Source organism: Entelurus aequoreus, linkage group LG13 (assembly GCF_033978785.1).
Source record: "Entelurus aequoreus isolate RoL-2023_Sb linkage group LG13, RoL_Eaeq_v1.1, whole genome shotgun sequence".
Lineage (NCBI taxonomy): Eukaryota > Metazoa > Chordata > Actinopteri > Syngnathiformes > Syngnathidae > Entelurus > Entelurus aequoreus.
This window is the reverse complement of record NC_084743.1, coordinates 10,280,401-10,304,701: the sequence shown is the minus strand read 5'-3', so window position 1 is coordinate 10,304,701 and position 24,301 is coordinate 10,280,401. Positions and strand designations below refer to the sequence as shown.

At 38.6% G+C, this 24,301-nt stretch overlaps 1 protein-coding gene across 1 annotated transcript in view; it reads left to right on the top strand.

Moving 5' to 3' along the window:
* Positions 1-24,301, top strand: part of xpo4 (exportin 4) — a 110,663-nt gene that overhangs the window by 66,009 nt on the left and 20,353 nt on the right. The window contains exons 8-15 of the mRNA XM_062067447.1: positions 719-876; positions 10,236-10,410; positions 11,727-11,903; positions 11,975-12,117; positions 14,668-14,813; positions 18,232-18,409; positions 22,581-22,740; positions 22,812-22,981. Coding sequence (XP_061923431.1) covers positions 719-876; positions 10,236-10,410; positions 11,727-11,903; positions 11,975-12,117; positions 14,668-14,813; positions 18,232-18,409; positions 22,581-22,740; positions 22,812-22,981 — 1,307 coding nt within the window. The remainder of the gene's footprint in view (positions 1-718; positions 877-10,235; positions 10,411-11,726; positions 11,904-11,974; positions 12,118-14,667; positions 14,814-18,231; positions 18,410-22,580; positions 22,741-22,811; positions 22,982-24,301) is intronic.

Sequence of the window (24,301 nt, the reverse complement as noted above, 5' to 3'; positions counted from 1 at the left end):
TAACAAACGTGTCCGCATCATGAGCCAAAAAAACAATTCCCACTACACTTCAACTAAAAGACCGCATCAGTCCATTCTGAATAATAATAATAATAAATAGCTACTATTGTTCTGTTTGAGTCATTTCACTTTTTGACCATTCCACACTACAAAATAATCCACTGTTTGAATCCTGCTGATATCTCAGCAGATGTATATTGGTATCAGCCAATACTCCTGGCACCAATATCGGTTTCATATCGGAAGTAACGGAAGTTGTGTCCAGACTAGGGCTGCAACTAACGATTAATTTGATAATCGATTAATCTGTCGATTATTACTTCGATTAATCGATTAATAATCGGATAAAAGAGACAAACTACATTTCTATCCTTTCCAGTATTTTATTGGAAAAAAAACAGCATACTGGCACCATACTTATTTTGATTATTGTTTCTCAGCTGTTTGTACATGTTGCACTTTATAAATAAAGGTTTATTTTAAAAAAATAAAATAAAATAAAAAGCCTCTGCGCATGCGCATAGCATAGATCCAACAAATCGATGACTAAATTAATCGGCAACTATTTTTATAATCGAATTTAATCGATTAGTTGTTGCAGCCCCAGTCCAGACACCTCTAGTTTTTGTTTTTTTTTCAAAGTGTTTGAGTTTGCACAAACCACCGAATGTGGCCCCTCTTCTAAAGGAAATACTAAGTCTGCTCTCATGACTCCCAGGTCCACAGGAAGATCCGCGAAGACTCGGACATGGCCCAGGACTCCCTGCAGTGCCTGGCCCAGCTGGCCTCCATGCACGGGCCCATCTTCCCGGACGAGAGCGCCCAGATCTCCTACCTGGCCCACCTGGTGGAGGGCCTGCTCAGCATGATCAACGGGTCAGTCCACTTGTTGCTTTGAGTCACACCTCCTCCCACAGAGCGGGAATCATCTGTTCCAGGGTCAAACTGTGGAATATTTCCACTGTTAAACAGGCCATGTTTAGGTCTATTAAAAAAGTTAAAGTACCAAAGATATTCACACACACACACACTAGGTGTGGGGAAATTTGTCCTCTGCTTCTGACCCATTCCTTGTTCGCCCCCCTGGGAGGTGAGGGGAGCAGTGAGCAGCAGCGGTGGCCGCGCCCGGGAATCACTTTTGGTGATTTAACCCCCAATTCCAACCCTTGATGCTGAGTGCCAAGCAGGGTGGTAATGGGTCACGTTTTTATAGTCTTTGGTATGACTCGGCCGGGGTTTGAACTCACAACCTACCCATCTCAGGGCGGGCGCTCTAGCCACGAGGCCACTGAGTAGGTTTGTTATTAACTTATGTGGGACTTGTTTTTTTGCCGTCATTCCAATTCGCATGATGTCTGCTGCATGAATGAGGGAATCTTCATTCCACTTGTTATCAGGTGAGGCCACGTCCGCATCACACGCTGACCAATGCAAAATGTCTTCTCAGGCCAGAGTGACGTTTAAGAAAGCTCTCGTCGGTAAGCACAACCACATTTAATCCGTACCAAAGGCGCACCGGGTTATAAGGCGCACTGTCCATTTTGGGGTGAATGAAAGGATTTTAAGTCGCAAAAAAATGGTAATTATTTACTCACAAATGTTGCAGTGTTTTGCGGCGGTTTACAAAAAAGGAAGGTTTTTGCACATAAATATTAGGACTAGGGATGTCCGATAATGGCTTTTTGCCGATATTCCGATATTGTCCAACTTTTTAATTACCGATACCGATATCAACCGATACCGATATCAACCGATATATACAGTCGTGGAAATAACACATTATTATGCCTAATTTGGACAACCAGGTATGGGGAAGATAAGGTACTTTTAAAACATTTTTATAAAATAAAATAAGTACATTAAAAACATTTTCTTGAATAAAAAAGAAAGTACAACAATATAAAAACAGTTACATAGAAACTAGTAATGAATGAAAATGAGTAAAATTAACTGTTAAAGCAGTGGTTCTCCAACTTTTTTTGTCATCCCCCACTTTGGACAAGGGGGAGTTTTCAAGCCCCACCTGCCCCCACCTGCCCCACATCGCCCCAACAGAACGCTAATGCCAAGCTTAACATTTTCAAATTTATTGAACATCAAGTAACATCAAGTTGTATACATTCAAACTCAATAACACAAAATAACATCAAGTTCAATAATAAATAAAATAACTGTGCAGCTGTGGTATAACTTGCATCAAGTTCAATAATAAATCAAATAACTTGCATCCAGTTCAATAATACATCTTAAAAAAGTGTTATAACTTGCATCAAGTTCAATAATAAATCAAATAAAAGTGTTATAACTTGCATCAAGTTCAATAATAAATCAAATAAAAGTGTTATAACTTGCATCAAGTTCAATAATAAATCAAATAAAAGTGTTATAACTTGCATCAAGTTCAATAATAAATCAAATAACTTGCATCAAGTTCAATAATAAATCAAATAACTTGCATCAAGTTCAATAATAAATCAAATAACTTGCATCAAGTTCAATAATAAATCAAATAAAAGTGTTATAACTTGCATCAAGTTCAATAATAAATCAAATAACTTGTATCAAGTTCAATAATAAATCAAATAAAATTGTTATAACTTGCATCAAGTTCAATAATAAATCAAATAAAAGTGTTATAACTTGCATCAAGTTCAATAATAAATCAAATAACTTGCATCAAGTTCAATAATAAATCTAATAAAAGTGTTATAACTTGCATCAAGTTCAATAATAAATCAAATAAAAGTGTTATAACTTGCATCAAGTTCAATAATAAATCAAATAACTTGCATCAAGTTCAATAATAAATCAAATAAAAGTGTTATAACTTGCATCAACTTCAATAATAAATCAAATAAAAGTGTTATAACTTGCATCAAGTTCAATAATAAATCAAATAACTTGCATCAAGTTCAATAATAAATCAAATAAAAGTGTTATAACTTGCATCAACTTCAATAATAAATCAAATAAAAGTGTTATAACTTGCATCAAGTTCAATAATAAATCAAATAACTTGCATCAAGTTCAATAATAAATCTAATAAAAGTGTTATAACTTGCATCAAGTTCAATAATAAATCAAATAAAAGTGTTATAACTTGCATCAAGTTCAATAATAAATCAAATAACTTGCATCAAGTTCAATAATAAATCAAATAAAAGTGTTATAACTTGCATCAAGTTCAATAATAAATCAAATAACTTGCATCAATTTCAATAATAAATCAAATAAAAGTGCCACTTTGCAATCTTTGCAAAAAAAAAAAAAGGAGGAGCTATGCATTTGGCAAGACAGGGCAAGTGAACATGAGTTTTACAGTACTCCAGCATTAGTGGCTGCAGTGAGCCTGTTTTGCACTGCACAGCTTTTCAAATCGGGGTTGCAGGCCACTCTTAGCTTGCTACCCATCCGCGCGAAAGTTTGTTCCGCTTAGCCCCGCCCCCATTAGTTACTGTTGTCTGTCAAACTTTCGCTCCTACCTAGAAATGTAAAGCGAAAAATAAGTAATTTACATTTATTTATATAGTGGATTTCACAGGCAGAATCACAAAGTGATTTACAGTGTGTATAGAAAATGAAAGCATAGTAAAAAAAAAAAAAAAATCTAAGAATATAATAAAAAATTTAAAATAAATTAAGTGAAATTTCCTCCCGTTCCTCGCGCCCCACCTGTCATGTCTCTATTCCCCACCACACACTTTGAGAAACGCCGGCGTAGCCTGAGCGAGGGTCTTTTCAGAAGCTCGCTCTTCCCGGACCCCCACATTCTCCCTCCCTCGCTCCACACACGTCTGTAATCACCTATTCTTGGAGCCTTTTTTTCTTTTCTTTCCAATTGCCTCATCGGAAAAGCACGCGGTGAGGGATGGCCTGCGCGCAGTGATTGAGCAGCTCCGCTCACACTCTGGCCTTGTCGCAATGGCGCCCGTCCAGACTCGACCCCGCCACGCAACACGGGGCATCTTTAGTGGAGTCTGAGCTGACCACGCGGCAAATACCGGAGAAGACAAAACATCAGCAATGCCTGCCGTGTTCCGCTGGCTCATGTTTCCAGATGTTCACCTCTGACGTCTTCATGATGATGATAGTTAAAGTAGCACTAGACAATTTAACTTGATATGTGTCTCGTTGCATCTATTAAAGCAGGGGTCACCAACACGGTGCCCGCGGGCACCAGGTAGCCCGTAAGGACCAGATGAGTAGCCCGCTGGCCTGTTCTAAAAATAGCTCAAATAGCAGCACTTACCAGTGAGCTGCCTCTATTTTTTAAATGTTATTTATTTACTAGCAAGCTGGTCTCGCTTTGCCCGACATTTTTAATTCTAAGAGAGACAAAACTCAAATAGAATTTGAAAATCCAAGAAAATATTTAAAGACTTGGTCTTCACTTGTTTAAATAAATACATTAATTGTTTTTACTTTGCTTCTTATAACTTTCAGAAAGACAATTTTAGAGAAAAAATACAACCTTAAAAATGATTTTAGGATTTTTAAACACATATACCTTTTTACCTTTTAAATTCCTTCCTCTTCTTTCCTGACAATTTAAATCAATGTTCAAGTATTATTATTTTTTTATTGTAAAGAATAATAAATACATTTTAATTTAATTCTTCATTTTAGCTTCTGTTTTTTCGAGGAAGAATATTTGTGAAATATTTCTTCAAACTTATTATGATTAAAATTCAAAAAAATTATTCTGGCAAATCTAGAAAATCTGTAGAATCAAATTTAAATCTTATTTCAAAGTCTTTTGAATTTCTTTTTTTTTTTTAATTCTGGAAAATCTAGAAGAAATAATGATTAGTCTTTGTTAGAAATATAGCTTGGTCCAATTTGTTACCGTAATTTCCGGACTATAAGCCGCACCTGACTATAAGCCGCACCAGCTAAATTTAAGGGAAAATACAGGTTGCTCCATATATAAGCCGCACCCGAGTATAAGCCGCAGGGTTTTGATGTGTAATTACCGTAATATATAGGGGTTCCTGCTACCACGGAGGGGATTGTCGGGACAGAGATGACTGTTTGGGAACGCAAAGCGTCCCATTTATTAACAATAAATCTTTCAATCATTCAATCAAACTTTCACATCTTTGACATGGCGAACAGCATTCGTGCAGAGTACAAATAATACAACGGTGCAAAGTAATACAAAGTGCTCACCTGTACGTTATCAAAATAACCAGCCTACCGGTATATGAAAAGTCAGTCTTTAATCATTGTGTCATCGTCTTCCACATGCGTACTAAAACCACCGAAATCCTCTTCGTCGGTGTCGGAGAAGAACAGGCCGTAAATAAGCCGCACCCTTGTATAAGCCGCAGGGACCAGAACGAGGGGAAAAAGTAGCGGCTTATAGTCCGGAAATTACGGTATATATTTTAACAAAGTGTAGATTGGAGTTTAACCTATTTAAAACATGTCATCAAAATTCTAAAATTAATCTTAATCAGGAAAAATTACTAATGATGTTCCATAAATAATTTTTTTAATTTTTCAAAAAGATTCAAATTAGCTAGTTTTACTCTTCTTTTTTTTTTAATTTTGAATTTCAAAATTTAATTTTCATTTTTTTCGTGTTTTCTCCTCTTTTAAACCGTTCAATTAAGTGTAAATATCATTAATTATTAATAATAACATAGAGTTAAAGGTAAATTGAGCAAATTGGCTATTTCTGGCCATTTATTTAAGTGTGTATCAAACTGGTAGCCCTTCGCATTAATCACTACCCAAGAAGTAGCTCTTGCTTTCAAAAAGGTTGCTGACCCCTGTATTAAACATATCCAATTGTATTTGCAATCTGCAAAGTATGTGAAAACACCCTCTAAAACCAGACCTGGGCAAATAAAGGCCACATGTGGCTCGTTGAGCTTTTCAATCTGGCCCGCCGGACATCCCAAAATAATTTTTTTAGATTTTTAAGATGGAAACTTTGGCTGCCATTATGATGTGCACTCATGTTTTCTAATGACCGTAAGTCTTCAACTATGCAAAGTATTTCAATGATTGGAATCTGCACTTATGGATGATATACAAACCCCGTTTCCATATGAGTTGGGAAATGGTGTTAGATGTAAATATAAACACAATACAATGATTTGCAAATCCTTTTCAAGCCATATTCAGTTGAATATGCTACAAAGACAACATATTTGATGTTCAAACTCATTAACTTTTTTTTTTTTGTGCAAATAATCATTAACTTTATAATTTGATGGCAGCAACACGTGACAAAGAAGTTGGGAAAGGTGGCAATAAATACTGATAAAGTTGAGGAATGCTCATCCAACACTTATTTGGAACATCCCACAGGTGAACAGGCTAATTGTGAACAGGTGGGTGCCATGATTGGGTATAAAAGTAGATTCCATGAAATGCTCAGTCATTCACAAACAAGGATGGGGCGAGGGTCACCACTTTGTCAACAAATGCCTGAGCAAATTGTTGAACAGTTTAAGAACAACCTTTCTCAAGCAGCTATTGCAAGGAATTTAGGGATTTCACCATCTACGCTCCGTAATATCATCAAAGGGTTCAGAGAATGTGGAGAAATCACCTAAGCCCGTGACCTTCCATCCCTCAGGCTGTACTGCATCAACAAGCCACATCGGTGTGTAAAGGATATCACCACATGGGCTCAGGAACACTTCAGAAAGCCACTGTCAGTAACTACAGTTGGTCGCTACATCTGTAAGTGCAAGTTAAAACTCTCCTATGCAAGGCGAAAACCGTTTATCAACAACACCCAGAAACGCCGTCGGCTTCGCTGGCCCCGAGCTCATCTAAGATGGACTGACGCAAAGTGGAAAAGTGTTCTGTGGTCTGACCAGTCCACATTTCAAATTGTTTTTGGAAATTGTGGACCAAAGAGGAAAAGAACCATCCGGATTGTTCTAGGCGCAAAGTGTAAAAGGCAGCATGTGTGATGGTATGGGGGTGTATTAGTGGCCAAGACATGGGTAACTTACACATCTGTGAAGGCACCATTAATGCTGAAAGGTACATTCAGCTTTTGGAGCAACATATGTTGTTATCATGGACGCCCCTGCTTATTTCAGCAAGACAATGCCAAGTTACAACAGCGTGGCTTCATAGTAAAAGAGTGCGGGTACTAGACTGGCCTGCCTGTAGTCCAGACATTGAAAATGTGTGGCACCTAAAATAGCAGAAGGGAGACTGTTGAACAACTTAAGCTGTACATCAAGCAAGAATGGGAAAGAATTCCACTTCCAAAATGTGTCTCCTCACTTCCCAAACCTTTACTGAGTGTTGTTAAAAGGAAAGGCCATGTAACACAGTGGTGAACATGCCCTTTCCCAACTACTTTGGCACGTGTTGCAGCCTGGAAATTCTAAGTTAATTATTACTTGCAAAAAAAAAAAAAATTTATGAGTTTGAACATGAAATATGTTGTCTTTGTAGCATATTCAACTGAATATGGCTTGAAAAGGATTTGCAAATCATTGTATTCCGTTTATATTTACATCTAACACCATTTCCCAACTCATATGGAAACGGGGTTTGTAAAACCGGACTTTGCTGTTTTATTTTCAATTAGGGCTGTAACAACTAATCGATTAAATCGATTAAAAAAATAGTTGCCGATTAATTTAGTCATCGATTCGTTGGATCTATGTTATGAGCATGCGCAGAGGCTTTTAATTTAATTTTATTTTATTTATTTATTTTTTTTTTAAATAAACCTTTATTTATAAAGTGCAACATGTACAAACAGCTGAGAAACAATAATCAAAATAAGTATGGTGCCAGTATGCTGTTTTTTTTCAATAAAATACTGGAAAGGATAGAAATGTAGTTTGTCTCTTTTATCCGATTATTAATCGATTAATCGAAGTAATAATCGACAGATTAATCGATTATCAAATTAATCGTTAGTTGCAGCCCTATTTTCAATAAAACAATAGAACATACGTACTCATATAGGAGTACAGTTGTCATTAGTGAGAATATACTTATTTGAAGGTATTTTTGGGTTTATTGAGGTTATCTTATTTGACTTGTTTTGGAAAGTCTTGACAAGCCACATTTTCTTGTTCTATTGGCAGATAATTTTACTTAGTTCAAATAAAATACCCCTAATTTTATATATATTTTTTTCTTGTTTTTGAACTCTGACTTTTTGCAGAGAGGGAGCCATCAGAGTAAATTGGAAACGGGGTTTGTATTATTATTATTATTATTATTCTAGATTATAATTCATGCATCTCTCACCTGCTAGTAGACAAATGTGGCCATGGACTGACAGGCCGGTCCACTTTCACGTGGCGAAAAATACACAAAAAATCCCCTTGTTGCAGGAACTTTTTTTTAGGGATGTCCGATAATGGCTTTTTGCCGATATCCGATATGCCGATATCGTCCAACTCTTTAATTACCGATACCGATATCAACCGATGTATACAGTCGTGGAATTAACACATTATTCTGCCTAATTTGGACAACCAGGTATGGTGAAGATAAGGTACTTTTTTTTAAAAAATGAATCAAATAAAATAAGATAAATAAATTAAAAACATTTTCTTGAATAAAAAAAGAAAGTAAAACAATATAAAAACAGTTACACAGAAACTATAAAAAAAATGAAAATGAGTAAAATGAACTGTTAAAGGTTAGTACTATTAGTGGAGCAGCAGCACGCACAATCATGTGTGCTTACGGACTGTATTCCTTGCAGACTGTATTGATATATATTGATATATAATGTAGGAAGCAGAATATTAATAACAGTAAGAAACAACCCTTTTGTGTGAATGAGTGTAAATGGGGGAGGGAGGTTTTTTTGGGTTGGTGCACTAATTGTAAGTGTATCTTGTGTTTTTTATGTGGATTTAATAAATAAATAAAAAATAAAAAAACGATACTGATAATAAAAAAACAGATACCGATAATTTCCGATATTACATTTTAACGCATTTATCGGCCGATAATATCGGCAGACCGATATTATATAATATTTACAGATAATTTCCGATGTTACATTTTAACGCATTTATCGGCCGATAATATCGGCAGACCGATATTATGTAATATTTACCGATAATTTCCGATATTACATTTTAACGCATTTATCGGCCGATAATATCGGCAGACCGATATTATCGGCCGATAAATGCGTTAAAATGTAATATCGGAAATTATCGGTATCGTTTTTTTTATTATCAGTATCGTTTTTGTTTTTTTTGTTTTTTTTATGTATTTATTAAATCCACATAAAAAACACAAGATACACTTACAATTAGTGCACCAACAACCGACATCTCTACTTTTTTTCAATCATCTGTGAGGATTGCGATTGATTCTTCATCCAAACGGGATTATGTTAGCGTCTCGTCGGTGGACATCCCAGCGACAGTGGAAATATCACAGTACGTGTTTGTTTTATCACGGTTCGTTTGTACTTAGCACCTAGCAACGCTGCTAATGCTACAGTGTCATAATAAAACTGCATCCATCACTCGGCTCCTAAAAGGTATTGCTCATCCTCTTAGTGTTCGGGCTCAAAAATATAAAGTCCTGGATCATGATGATTCTCCCCCAAAGTAATTGTTGTTGGCTGTCACAAATTCTGCCTGATTAGCATTGTTGACGATGGGGAAGGGATCTGTGGTCACATGACTGGCTTTCTCGTTATCTCTCAAAATGGCTCGGGAATCCCCAGTGAGATTGATACTATTTTGATCAGATCTATTTGGTGTCATAAATCAGATACTAGCTTCAATATCGAGGCAACTTGTTTTTCTATTCTGTTGATCCTTGAAAAAGTGAATCCAATGTTTGTAAGAAATGGTGTGGTGCTGCACAGTGCTGCCTTTCTTCTCCCCACCTTGACTAAAACGCGTCCAAGCGCGCCAGATCACATTAAACGATGGCCGCCATAAATAACCGCTGACAATGCCGCCCGACGGGCTTAGCGGCCACCCGGGGTCACGTCTGTCATCCTGCATTGGCCCCGGTGTGAGTCCTCTTGCCGGCCCCGTGGAAGTGGGCCGCGGCGCAGCTGTGGAAAAGCGCCGCGGGGTCACTTTGGGCCCGGGATCAATTTTCATGGCTGTTTCCAAGCCTCAGTCACCAGCGGCTGAACTGGAAATTGACCCCCGTTTAGCCTCACCCCGCGCAGTGGAAAGAGCGGCGCTGTGGGCCAGAGCACGTGTTTGTGTGTGCACAAAGCATACTTTCATGTCCTCATGATTTATCCTGCGCCTTCCCAGGATCGAGATCGAGGACTCGGAAGCGGTCGGCATCTCCAACATCGTGTCCAACCTGATCACCATGTTCCCCGGGAGCATCTTAACAGCACTGCCCAGCAACCTCTTTACCTCCTTCATCAACTGCCTCACGCTGCTCACCTGCTCCTTCGGACGCAGCGCCGCCCTGGAGGAGGTGGTGAGTAATGACAGCTGTTGTCTCTGCTCAAAAAGATCTCCTGCTCGCCCCACTATGGACTGGACTCTCTCACTATTATGTTAGATCCACTATGGACTGGACTCTCTCACTATTATGTTAGATCCACTATGGACTGGACTCTCTCAATATTATGTTAGATCCACTATGGACTGGACTCTCTCACTATTATGTTAGATCCACTATGGACTGGACTCTCTCAATATTATGTTAGATCCACTATGGACTGGACTCTCACTATTATGTTAGATCCACTATGGACTGGACTCTCTCACTATTATGTTAGATCCACTATGGACTGGACTCTCTCACTATTATGTTAGATCCACTATGGACTGGACTCTCACACTATTATGTTAGATCCACTATGGACTGGACTCTCACACTATTATGTTAGATCCACTATGGACTGGACTCTCACTATTATGTTAGATCCACTATGGACTGGACTCTCTCAATATTGTGTTAGATTCACTATGGACTGGACTCTCACACTATTATGTTAGATCCACTATGGACTGGACTCTCACACTATTATGTTAGATCCACTATGGACTGGACTCTCTCAATATTATGTTAGATCCACTATGGACTGGACTCTCTCAATATTATGTTAGATCCACTATGGACTGGACTCTCTCACTATTATGTTAGATCCACTATGGACTGGACTCTCTCACTATTATGTTAGATCCACTATGGACTGGACTCTCACACTATTATGTTAGATCCACTATGGACTGGACTCTCACTATTATGTTAGATCCACTATGGACTGGACTCTCACTATTATGTTAGATCCACTATGGACTGGACTCTCACTATTATGTTAGATCCACTATGGACTGGACTCTCTCAATATTGTGTTAGATTCACTATGGACTGGACTCTCACACTATTATGTTAGATCCACTATGGACTGGACTCTCACACTATTATGTTAGATCCACTATGGACTGGACTCTCACACTATTATGTTAGATCCACTATGGACTGTCTTCCAGCTGTTATTGTTTGTGTAAACAAGTCCAAAGTCGGTGTATAAATATGATATCTCATGCGCTCTTTCACAATAAGAGCCCTATAAGCCTCTGACGTCAAAGAAGAAAGACGTCCATTCATGTGCTTTGGGCTCTCACATGACGTTGCCAAGTTAGACCTGACCGACCCGAGCCAGTCCACTTTCTCGGGATCTGAGCCCAGGATGCCGTTGTGGCTTGTGCAGCCCTTTGAGACGCTGGTGATGTAGGGCCGTGTGAATAAAGTCTGCTTGATAGATTGTTGCTTCCATCACTCAGCTGGACAAAGATGACATGGTGTACATGGAGGCCTACGACAAGCTGCTGGAGTCCTGGCTCACGCTGGTGCAGGACGAGGAGCATTTCCCTCGCGGCTGCTTCGTCCAGCCCGCCGTGCAGGTCTTCAACTCCTACATCCAGTGTCACCTGGCCGCGCCGGACGGCACCCGCAACCTGGTGAGAGTCCTCCCCGCCCATCGCCACGGTTGGGCCTGGTGACAAACGCCCCCCCCTACCTTCTTCCCCAGTCGGTGAACGGTGCGGCGTCCCACGAGGAGGAGGAGATCAACGAGCTGCAAGAAGACGACCGAGAGCTGTTCTCAGACCAGCTGTCCAGCATTGGAACGCTGGGCCGCGTGGCTGCGGACCACTGTATCCCCCTCCTCACAAGGTAGACCTGCACGTGCTGCTCTAGACCAGGGCTGCCTCAATCTGGCTCTATTGTGTTATATTTGAAGCTCAGGGGTCTTTATTGTGTTACATTTGAAGCTCAGGGGTCTTTATTGTGTTACATTTGAAGAAGGGTGGTCTTTATTGTATTACATCTGAAGACTGGCGGTCTTTATTGTGTTACATTTGAGGACCGTTGGTCTTTATTGTATTACATCTGAAGACTGGCGGTCTTTATTGTGTTACATTTGAGGACCGTTGGTCTTTATTGTATTACATCTGAAGACTGGCGGTCTTTATTGTGTTACATTTGAAGACTGGTGGTCTTTATTGTATTACATCTGAAGACTGGCTGTCTTTATTGTGTTACATTTGAGGATTAGGAGTCTTTATTGTGTTACATTTTAAGACCGTTGGTCTTTATTGTGTTACATTTGAGGACCGCAGATTTTTAATGTGTTACAGTTGAACCCCAATGATGTTCATTGTGTTACATTTGAAGAAGGGCGGTCTTTATTGTGTTACATTTGAGGATCAAAGGTCTTTATTGTATTACATCTGAAGACTGGCGGTCTTTATTGTGTTACATTTGAGGACCGCTGATTTTTAATGTGTTACAGTTGAACTCCAATGATGTTCATTGTGTTACATTTGAAGAAGGGCGGTCTTTATTGTGTTACATTTGAGGACCGTTAGTCTTTATTGTGTTACATTTGAGGACCGTTAGTCTTTATTGTGTTACATTTGAAGAAGGGTGGTCTTTATTGTGTTACATTTGAGGACCGTTGGTCTTTATTGTGTTACATTTTAAGACCGTTGGTCTTTATTGTGTTACATTTGAGGACTGCTGATTTTTAATGTGTTACAGTTGAACTCCAATGATATTCATTGTGTTACATTTGAAGAAGGGTGGTCTTTATTGTGTTACATTTGAGGACCGTTAGTCTTTATTGTGTTACATTTGAGGACCGTTAGTCTTTATTGTGTTACATTTGAAGAAGGGTGGTCTTTATTGTGTTACATTTGAGGATCAATGGTCTTTATTGTGTTACATTTGAGGACCGTTAGTCTTTATTGTATTACATCTGAAGACTGACCGGTCTTTATTGTGTTACATTTGAGGACCGTTGGTCTTTATTGTGTTACATTGGAGGACCGCTGATTTTTAATGTGTTACAGTTGAACTCCAATGATGTTCATTGTGTTACATTTGAAGAAGGGTGGTCTTTATTGTGTTACATTTGAAGAAGGGTGGTCTTTATTGTGTTACATTTGAGGATCAATGGTCTTTATTGTGTTACATTTGAGGACCGTTAGTCTTTATTGTATTACATCTGAAGACTGGCGGTCTTTATTGTGTTACATTTGAGGACCTTTGGTCTTTATTGTGTTACATTTGAGGACCGTCTGTCTTTATTGTGTTACATTTGAAAATCAATGGTCTTTATTATGATACATCTGAAGACTTGTGGTCTTTATTGTGTTACATTTGAGGATCGGGGTCTTTATTGTGTTACATTTGAGGATCGGGGGTCGTTATTGTGTTACATTTGAGGATCAATGGTCGTTATTGTGTTACAGTTGGGTGCTGGTGGTCTTTACTGTGTTACAATTGGGGACTGGTGGTCTTTATTGTGTTACATTTCAGGATTAGGGGTCTTTATTGTGTTAAATTTTAAGACCGTTGGTCTTTATTGTGTTACATTTTAAGACCGTTGGTCTTTATTGTGTTACATTTTAAGACCATTGGTCTTTATTGTGTTACATTTGAGGACCGTTAGTCTTTATTGTGTTACATTTGAGGACCGTTGGTCTTTATTGTTACATTTGAGGATTAGGAGTCTTTATTGTGTTACATTAAAAGACCATTGGTCTTTATTGTGTTACATTAAAAGACCATTGGTCTTTATTGTGTTACATTTGAGGACCGTTGGTCTTTATTGTGTTACATTTGAGGATTAGGGGGTCTTTATTGTGTTACATTTTAAGACCGTTGGTCTTTATTGTGTTACATTTGAGGACCGCTGATTTGTAATGTGTTACAGTTGAACAGTAAGTCTTTGCTGTCGTCCAGCATTCTGTTTTTGTTTACTTTGTAGCCAGTTCAGTTTTAGTTTGGTTCTGCCTAGCCTTCCCTAAGCTTCTGCCTAGCCTTCCCTAAGCTTCAATGCCTTTTCTTAGGGGCACTCAACTTTTCTTTATTTTTGGTTTAATCATTAGACACCTTTTTACCTGCACGCTGCCTCCCACTGTTTCCCACATCTACAAAGCTGCCACCTACTGATATGGAAGAGTATTACACGGTTACTCTGCCGAGCTCTAGACAGCACCGACACTCAACAACAACACATCATTTGCAGACTATAATTACTGCTTTGCAAACAATATTTTAACCCAAATAGGTGAAATTAGATCATCTCCCACGGCACACCAGACTGTATCTAGTGTGCCGCGGCACAGTGGTTGAAAAACACTGCCCTAGACCCTAAAAAGCCATCCCAGTGGAGCATTGTTGTATAATGTGCCGGCGCCAACCTTGTCCTCCTTGCAGTCTTCTGGAGGACCGGGTCACACGACTACACGGCCAGCTCCAGAGGACCCAGCAACACCTCATGGCCTCCTCAAACCTGGAATCAGCGGACCGCAAAGTCCTGGACGACCTCTACGAGGACATCCACTGGCTCATACTGGTCTCAGGTCAGCAACACAACCAACAACTTTCTCTTTTTTGGACCCTTTTAGCCGATTGGCGGTCTTGGACTCCTCGATTGGCCAAGATTGTGTTTGCAAATAATGATAAGTCAACTAACTTGCAATGGCTCATATGGTTGAAAACTGTATCACGATATCAGTGTTTTATATCGGTCGATATTATTGATATTTTTAATGACTTATGGAAAATAAGGAGCAGGAGAAAGTAAATGTTTTATGTCAAATTTGTAGTATAATCCCTCAACTATCAAGGCAGAAAGGAAACACAAGCATGGAAAACACAAAATATTAAAATTCACATTGAACACTCAACAAAAAGATCTTAAAGGCCTACTGAAATGATTTTTTTTTATTTAAACGGGAATAGCAGATCCATTCTATGTGTCATACTTGATCATTTCGCGATATTGCCATATTTTTGCTGAAAGGATTTAGTAGAGAAAATCGACGATAAAGTTCGCAACTTTTGCTCGCTGATTAAAAAAAAGCCTTGCCTGTAGCGGAAGTAGCGTGACGTCACAGGAGCTAGTATTCCTCACAATTCCCCGTTGTTTACAATGGAGCGAGAGAGATTCGGACCGAGAAAATGACGATTACCCCATTAATTTGAGCGAGGATGAAAGATTCGTAGATGAGGAACGTTACAGTGAAGGACTAGAGTGCAGTGCAGGACGTATCTTTTTTGGCTCTGACCGTAACTTAGGTACAAGCTGGCTCATTGGATTCCACACTCTCCTTTTTCTATTGTGGATCACGGATTTGTATTTTAAACCACCTGGGATACTATATCCTCTTGAAAATGAGAGTCGAGAACGCGAAATAGACATTCAGTGCCTTTTATCTCCGCGACAATGCATCGTCGAAATGCTTTAGCTACGAGCTAACGTGATAGCATCGTGCTTTAACTGCATATAGAAACAAAAGAAATAAACCCCTGACTGGAAGTATTGCACACTCGAAATAGATACTTTTTAAAATTTATTTTGTAATTTATAATTGGCCTCACGCGGGCCGGACAGGGACGTACAAAGGGCCGGATGCGGCCCGCGGGCCGCAGAATGCCCAGGTCTGCTATAGGTGAATAGCCATGCCTTGAGGCGTTTTTTCCGGTCCATCCTTTTTGCTGCTTGTGACATCAAAGGAAATGACGTAGCTCAGTCATTAGACTGAGCTACGTCATTTCCTGTGATGTCCCACAGGGCATTTCTTGTGGGACGGGATTAGTTCCAAGGGATTCGAATAAAGAACCAACTCTTTTTCTTTACCATAGTGGCCTCGAAAATAGTTCTTCTCAGCTTTCTCTATGTTTACATACTATTTTCTTACACTTTATAAAGCATTTCTTACATAATGTTTAATTTTAAGTGCTTATTAAGTGTTCAATATGATTTTACTATTTTGTTTACTTTGAGTGTTTTGATTTTTATATAAAACATATTTATCTCCTCCGTATTTCCCATAGGTCATAAAAGTATCAATAATCGATATGGACTGATACAAGACACTGATATCGTTATTAGGGATGATGTTTGATAAGAAATTATCGAGTTCGAGCCCATTATCGAATCCTCTTATCGAACCGGTTCCTTATCGATTCTCTTATTGTTGTATATGGAAAAAAACACAATATTTGGTTTAACAAAAACACGCTTTTATTTTATAAGAAAAATAAATAAATAAATATTGAAAGGTAGCCCCCTTAAAAAAAAAAATAAAAAAAATATTGACTGTTGTTACCTAAAGTATATTAAGTGGGATTTTTCAGAAAAACAAATATATACAATAACACAAAAACAACCTGTCTGTGATCACTATAGGTCAGGGGTCACCAACGTGGTGCCCGCGGGCACCAGGTAGCCCGTAAGGACCAGATGAGTAGCCCGCTGGCCTGTTCTAAAAATAGCTCAAAGAGCAGCACTTACCAGTGAGCTGCCTCTATTTTTTTTAATGTTATTTATTTACTAGCAAGCTGGTCTCGCTTTGCCCGACATTTTTAATTCTAAGAGAGACAAAAATCAAATAGAATTTGAAAATCCAAGAAAATATTTTAAAGACTTGGTCTTCACTTGTTTAAATGAATTCATTCATTTTTTTTACTTTGCTTCTTATAACTTTCAGAAAGACAATTTTAGAGAAAAAATACAACCTTAAAAATGATTTTAGGAGTTTTAAACACATATACCTTTTTACCTTTTAAATTCCTTCCTTTTCTTTCCTGACAATTTAAATCAATGTTCAAGTAATTTTTTTATTTTTTATTGTAAAGAATAATAAATACATTTTAATTTAATTCTTCATTTTTGCTTCTGTTTTTTCGACGAAGAATATTTGTGAAATATTTCTTCAAACTTATTATGATTAAAATTCAAAAAAAATATTCTGGCAAATTTATAAAAATCTGTAGATTCAAATTTAAATCTTATTTCAAAGTCTTTTCAATTTCTTTTAAAAATTTTATTCTGGAAAATCTAGAAGAAATAATGATTTGTCTTTGTTAGAAATATAGCTTGGTCCAATTTGTTATATATTCTAACAAAGTGTAGATTGGATTTTAACCTATTTAAAACATGTCATCCAAATTCTAAAATTAATCTTAATCAGGAAAAATTACTAATGATGTTCCATAAATAATTTTTTTAATTTTTTCAAAAAGATTCAAATGAGCTAGTTTTTCTCTTCTTTTTTTCGGTTGAATTTTGAATTTTAAAGAGTCGAAATTGAAGATAAACTATGTTTCAAAATGTAATTGTCATTTTTTTTTCGTGTTTTCTCCTCTTTTAAACCGTTCAATTAAGTGTAAATATCATTAATTATTAATAATAACATAGAGTTAAAGGTAAATTGAGCAAATTGGCTATTTCTGGCAATTTATTGAAGTGTGTATCAAACTGGTAGCCCTTCACATTAATCACTACCCAAGAAGTAGCTCTTGCTTTCAAAAAGGTTGGTGACCCCTGCTATAGGTGAATAGCCATGCCTTGAGGCGTTTTTTTTCCGGTCCATTATTTTTGCTGCTTGTGTGACATCACAGGAAATGACGTAGCTCAGTCATTACACTGAGCTACGTCATTTCCTGTGATGTCCCACAGGGCATTTCTTGTGGGACGGGATTCGTTCCCAGGGATTCGAATAAAGACCCAACTCTTTTTCTTTACCGTAGTGGCCTCGATAACGGGAACCGGTTCTCAAAAAGGGATTTGAGTCCATGGAATCGGTTCTTTTCTTATCGAACGACCGGGAGAACCGGATTCCGAACGTCATCCCTAATCGTGATACAGTTTTCCGCCCTACTCCACAGTTGCCCACAGTCTCCTCGTGAATAAGACGAAGCAAATCGAGACGCTCGCCGCCATTATTGTTTTGGTGGCTTCCCTGCGGTTCTCACCATCCGCGCTCTCTCCAGGATATTTACTCGCCGACGACCCCCAGGGCGAAACGCCCATGATCCCCTCCGAGGTGATGGAGTTCTCCATCAAGCACTCCACCGAGGTGGACCTCAACACCACGCTGCAGATCCTGGGCTCACCGGGCGAGAAGGCGTCGTCCATACCGGGCTTCAACCGCACCGACTCGGTCATCAGGTACTTTTTAGCGGGCGCGAGAGATGTCCTTTTATTTCCAGCGTAGTGTTGCATCGCATCCAGGGTTTATTTCTGCAAGTGTGGGATTAGAAAGTCTGGCATCTGTTGATAGAATCCACTCATGCGGCATGTGTGTGTCCTCGTGTAAAGATAATCACCGTGACGACAATAGATCATCACTGCAGCCAGCCATATTGTTTGTGAAGGTCAGCGAGCTGCTGTTTTCTACATTGTTTACTCCGTGCGCGTGTGTGTGTGCGTCTGTGTGTGTCTGTGTGTGTGTGTGTGTGTTCTTGTATTTCTACCCTTCTTGAGACATCTTCCATATGAGGAGGTGTGAACAAGTGAGGACATAAATCACGGTCCCAATAACATTGCATCTAATAGAGAAGAATGGCTGAGCACCCCCCGCGACCCCGAAAGGGACAAGCGGTAGAAAATGGACGGATGGATGTCTCATTTGCACCCCTGGTGGTGAAATTGATCAAAATGAGGGTGGTCCCAAAAAAGAGGGATTTTTCAAATTGACTGTCAGTCGGTTTTAAAAGTGCTCGCCCTCTGGCCAACATATGAAATAACAAGTGTGTGTAAGAAATTGAAATGCGCCCCATTTGGCCAAAATTAGGTTAAAAAAAATGTTATAAATATGTATATAGAGACATACTGTAATAACTTGAAGTCAATAATGAAGATTAAAAACCAATTACTAAAAATTAACTAAAATCTGTCTTTTTCTCACAACGCATCGGCTTTTTTTCTTATAAAATTGGGAACAATTTCTCATGTTCTTTCTGTTTCTGTAATGTTGCAACATTTTCTCGTAAAATTATAAATTTTTCATGTCAAATTATTACTTTTTAATGCAAAATGGTGACATTTGTCATATAAAATTCAGATTTTTTTCACAATATTGCCAATTTGTTTGTTGTTCTTGTAAAACAGTGACATTTTTCGAGTAAAATTTCGATTGTTATTATGATAATTGCCAACATTTTTAAGTTTTCTTACAAAATTGTGACTTTTGTCGAGTAAAATGACGACTCTTTTCATAAAATTGTCCAAATGTTAAGCTTTTCTTGTAAAACTGCGACTGTTATTGAGTAAAATTCCAACTTTTATCGTAATATTGCACAAATGTTCAGTTTTTCTTGTAAAACTTTGACTTGCGTTGAGGAAAATGACGACTTTTATTATAATACTGCCAACATTCTAAGTTTTTCTTGTGAAATTGTGACCTTTTTATTGTGAAATTCCAACTCATTTTTCACAACAAGCTTGTTTATATTTACATAGTATGTATATATTATTAATGTTGTAAATACACGTCTTTATATATCTAGAAAGGCTGGTCCTAAAGAGGGAGCCATTCTTCGGGGGGGGGGTTGTGTGTGTGTGTGTGTGTGTGTGTGTGTGTGTGTGTGTGTGTGTGTGTGTGTGTGTGTGTGTGTGTGTGTGTGTGTGTGTGTGTGTGTGTGTGTGTGTTCTTGTATTTCTACCCTTCTTGAGACATGAAGAAGGAAAAGTATCTTCCATATGAGGAGGTGTGAACAAGTGAGGACATAAATCATGGTCCCAATAACATTGCATCTAATAGAGAAGAATGGCTGAGATAGGCTCCAGCACCCTCCCCCCCGCGACCCCGAAAGGGACAAGCGGTAGAAAATGGATGGATGGATGTCTCATTTGCACCCCTGGTGGTGAAATTGATCAAAATGAGGGTGGTCCCAAAAAAAGAGGGATTTTTCAAATTTACTGTCAGTCGGTTTTAAAAGTGCGCCCCCTCTGGTCAACATATGAAATAACAAGTGTGTGTAAGAAAATTGAAGTGCTCCCCCTCTGGTCAACATATGAAATAACAAGTGTGTGTAAGAAAATTTAAGTGCTCCCCCTCTGGTCAACATATGAAATAACAAGTGTGTGTAAGAAATTGAAATGCACCCCCTTTGGCCAAAATGTATTAAAAAAAGATAAAAATAAATATGTATATAGAGACATACTGTAATAACTTGAAGTATATAATGAAGATTAAAAACCAATTACAAACAAAAAAAATTTAATAAAATTACTAAATGCTTACCTTTTTTATATTTACATAGTATGTATATATTATTAATGTTGTGAATACAAATCTTTATATATCTAGAAAGGGTGGTCCTAAAGAGATAAGGCGATTTTCAGAGGTCTCCAGAAGGTAACAAATACGAGAATGTGTGTGTGTGTGTGTGTGTGTGTGTGTGTGTGTGTGTGTGTGTGTGTGTGTGTGTGTGTGTGTGTGTGTGTGTGTGTGTGTGTGTGTGTGTGTGTGTGTGTGTGTGTGTGTGTGTGTGCGCGTGCGTGTGTGTGTGATGACAGCAGATCGCAGTGATGAGTTAGCGCGTGGCATCGAGTTTCTAAATGGCGAGCGAGCGTCCGACCTCGGGTCTCCTCGCAAATGTCAACGTGCTTTTGTTCTCCGCTGGACAAGTTGAAGCTGTGTTTGTGGGCGGAGTCACACGCGGCTTGGCGCGGCGTTTGTCCGGTCATGTATCTATTTTACCCGGAATAAATGGTGCGCATAGACTCTACCATGTGTAAAACTTGTTTTTTGAATGCTAACACGCTAAGGTTAGCATGCATCAGGTACCAACATATGACTGAGGTGTACACCTACAAAATTAGTTTAAAAAAATAGCTAACATATCAACATTACCATGCCAAGTACAAAAATATACTACTCCGAGGTTTTTACCCTAAAAAATATTGTTTAAAATGCTAGCGTGCTACAGTAACGTTAGCATGCATCAAGTACCAAAATATGACTATGGTGTGCACCTATAAAATTAGGTAAAAAGGAAAGCCGGCATACTAATGTTAGCATGCTAACAGGTATCCTTCGTCAAGTACCAAAATATATTACTCTGAGGTGTGTACCAAAAAAACCTAATGTTTAAAATGTTAGCATGCATCAAGTACCAAAGTATGACTGAGGTGTACACCTACAAAATGAGCTGAAAATAAAAAAAGCTAACATACCAACGTTACTATGCTAAGAAGTATCTTTCGTCAAGTACCAAAATATATTACCCCGAGGTGTGTACCTAAAAAAAAAAATTGTTTAAAATGCTAGTATGCTACAGTAACGTTAGCATGAATCAAGTACCAAAATATGACTATGGTGTACACCTACAAAATTGGCTAAAAAGAACGGCAACATACCAACGTTACTATGCCAACCGGTACCATTCGTCAAGTACCAAAAAATATCACTGAGGTGTGTACTTACATTTTTTTTTCCCCCAAATGCTAGCATGGCAACGTTAGCATGCACCGAGTACCAAAATATGACTGTTGTGTGCACCTACAAAATTAGCAACATACTAACGTTAGCAAGCATGCTAACAGGTACTGTATTATTCGTCGAGTAACAAAATATTTGACGCTGAGGTGTATACCTGCAAAATCAGCAAAAAAGCTAGTGTCAGGTTCAAACACCGAACTATCTATTAAACAAGACAAGAAGCAAGGAATCAAACAGAGACAAGATTCAATTTAGCTCACGAGGAGAGCGCGTGTGGACCTGTACCCTCGCACAGTGTCACCCCACCGCTCTTAGGAACAAGCTCCACGCCGCCTCATCTCAGTGGCCTAGTGGTTAGAGTGTCCGCCCTGAGATCGGTAGGTTGGAGTTCAAATCCCAGCCGAGTCACACCAAAGACTATAAAAATGGGACCCATAACCTCCCTGCTTGGCACTCAGCAACAAAGGGTTGGAGTTGGGGGTTAAATCACCAAAATGATTCCCGGGCGCGGCGCCGCTGCTGCCCACTGCTCCCCAAAGGGGATGGGTCAAATGCAGAGGACAAATTTCACCACATCTAGAGTGTGTCTGACAATCATTGGTACTTTAATCTTAATCTTAATTTATTTCGTCATTTCCTGATTACATAGCTGCAGCTGCTTCCAAGAGGAGGGGGTCATAAACAGCTGCTGCACTGGGTCATAAACAGCTCAAACAAAAAAGGTGCTCGGAGCGGTGTCAGGTTTGCCGCCTCCTCTGCTCGTAGATTTCGGGTCCTTCCTGTGGTAGTCCCAATAGATCAAAGAAACCGGTTGAAATTGAAATTGTTATTTGTGCATCTTGTCGTTCTCCTGGTGTCATGTTTTGACTTGTTTGACCACGTGTCGTGTGCCAGGTTGTTGTCGGCCGTGTTGAGGACCTCCGAGGTGGAGTCCAGAGCCAGCAAAGCCAGTCTGACGCAGCTACTGAGTCCACAAATGGGGAAGGACATCGTTTGGTTCCTGAGACGATGGGCCAAGACCTACCTGCTAATGGATGAGAAGCTCTACCAGCAGGTGACACACCTGTCCCAGACACGCCTCCTTCTCAGTGCAGGGGAGGTCCACATGTGACGTTTCCTCCGCAGGTCAGCATCCCCTTCAGCGCGGCCTTCGGAGCCGACACGGAGGGAGCCCGGTGGATTGTGGGCTACCTGCTGGAGAAGGTGATCAATAACCTGTCGGTGTGGAGCTCCGAGACGGAGCTGGCCACCGACACTGTGGAGCTGCTGGTGACGCTGGTGGAGAGGAGGGAAAGGTGAGGCGGTACCGATGTTCCAAATGGTCAGGTTCTAGAGTGGGGCCATCATGAAGAGCTTCAAATGTTATATTCCCTTGAGACTACTTCATTACAAAGTAACAACATCAACTTTCACCCGGCATTGTCAACACATGCATTATTCTGCCCTCGCTACTTGTGTCCAGCGCGTGCAGCTACACCAGGGGTCACCAACGCGGTGCCCGCGGGCACCAGGTAGCCCGTAAGGACCAGATGAGTAGCCCGCTGACCTGTTCTAAAAATAGCTCAAATAGCAGCACTTACCAGTGAGCTGCCTCTATTTTTTAAATTGTATTTATTTACTAGCAAGCTGGTCTCGCTTTGTCCGACATTTTTAATTCTAAGAGAGACAAAACTCAAATAGAATTTGAAAATCCAAGAAAATATTTTAAAGACTTGGTCTTCACTTGTTTAAATAAATTCATTAATTTTCTGACTTTGCTTCTTATAACTTTCAGAAAGACAATTTTAGAGAAAAAATACAACCTTAAAAATGATTTTAGGATTTTTAAACACATATACCTTTTTACCTTTTAAATTCCTTCCTCTTCTTTCCTGACAATTTAAATCAATGTTCAAGTAAATGTATTTTTTTTATTGTAAAGAATAATAGATACATTTTAATTTAATTCTTCATTTTATCTTCTGTTTTTTCAACAAAGAATATTTGTGAAATATTTCTTCAAACTTATTATGATTAAAATTAAAATAAATTATTCTGGCAAATCTAGAAAATCTGTAGAATCAAATTTGAATCTTATTTCAAAGTCTTTTGAATTTTTTTTTAAATTTTTGTTCTGGAAAATCTAGAAGAAATAATGATTTGTCTTTGTTAGAAATATAGCTTGGTCCAATTTGTTATATATACTAACAAAGTGCAGATTGGATTTTAACCTATTTAAAACATGTCATCAAAACTCTAAAATTAATCTTAATCAGGAAAAATGACTAATTATGTTCCATAAATTATTTTTTTAATTTTTTCAAAAAGATTCAAATTAGCTAGTTTTTCTCTTCCTTTTTTCAGTTGAATTTTGAATTTTAAAGAGTCGAAATTGAAGATAAACTATGTTTCAAAATTTAATTGTCATTTTTTTTCGTGTTTTCTCCTCTTTTAAACCATTCAATTAAGTGTGAATATCATTAATTATTAATAATAACATAGAGTTAAAGGTAAATTGAGCAAATTGGCTATTTCTGGCAATTTATTGAAGTGTGTATCAAACTGGTAGCCCTTCGCATTAATCACTACCCAAGAAGTAGCTCTTGCTTTCAAAAAGGTTGGTGACCCCTGCTCTA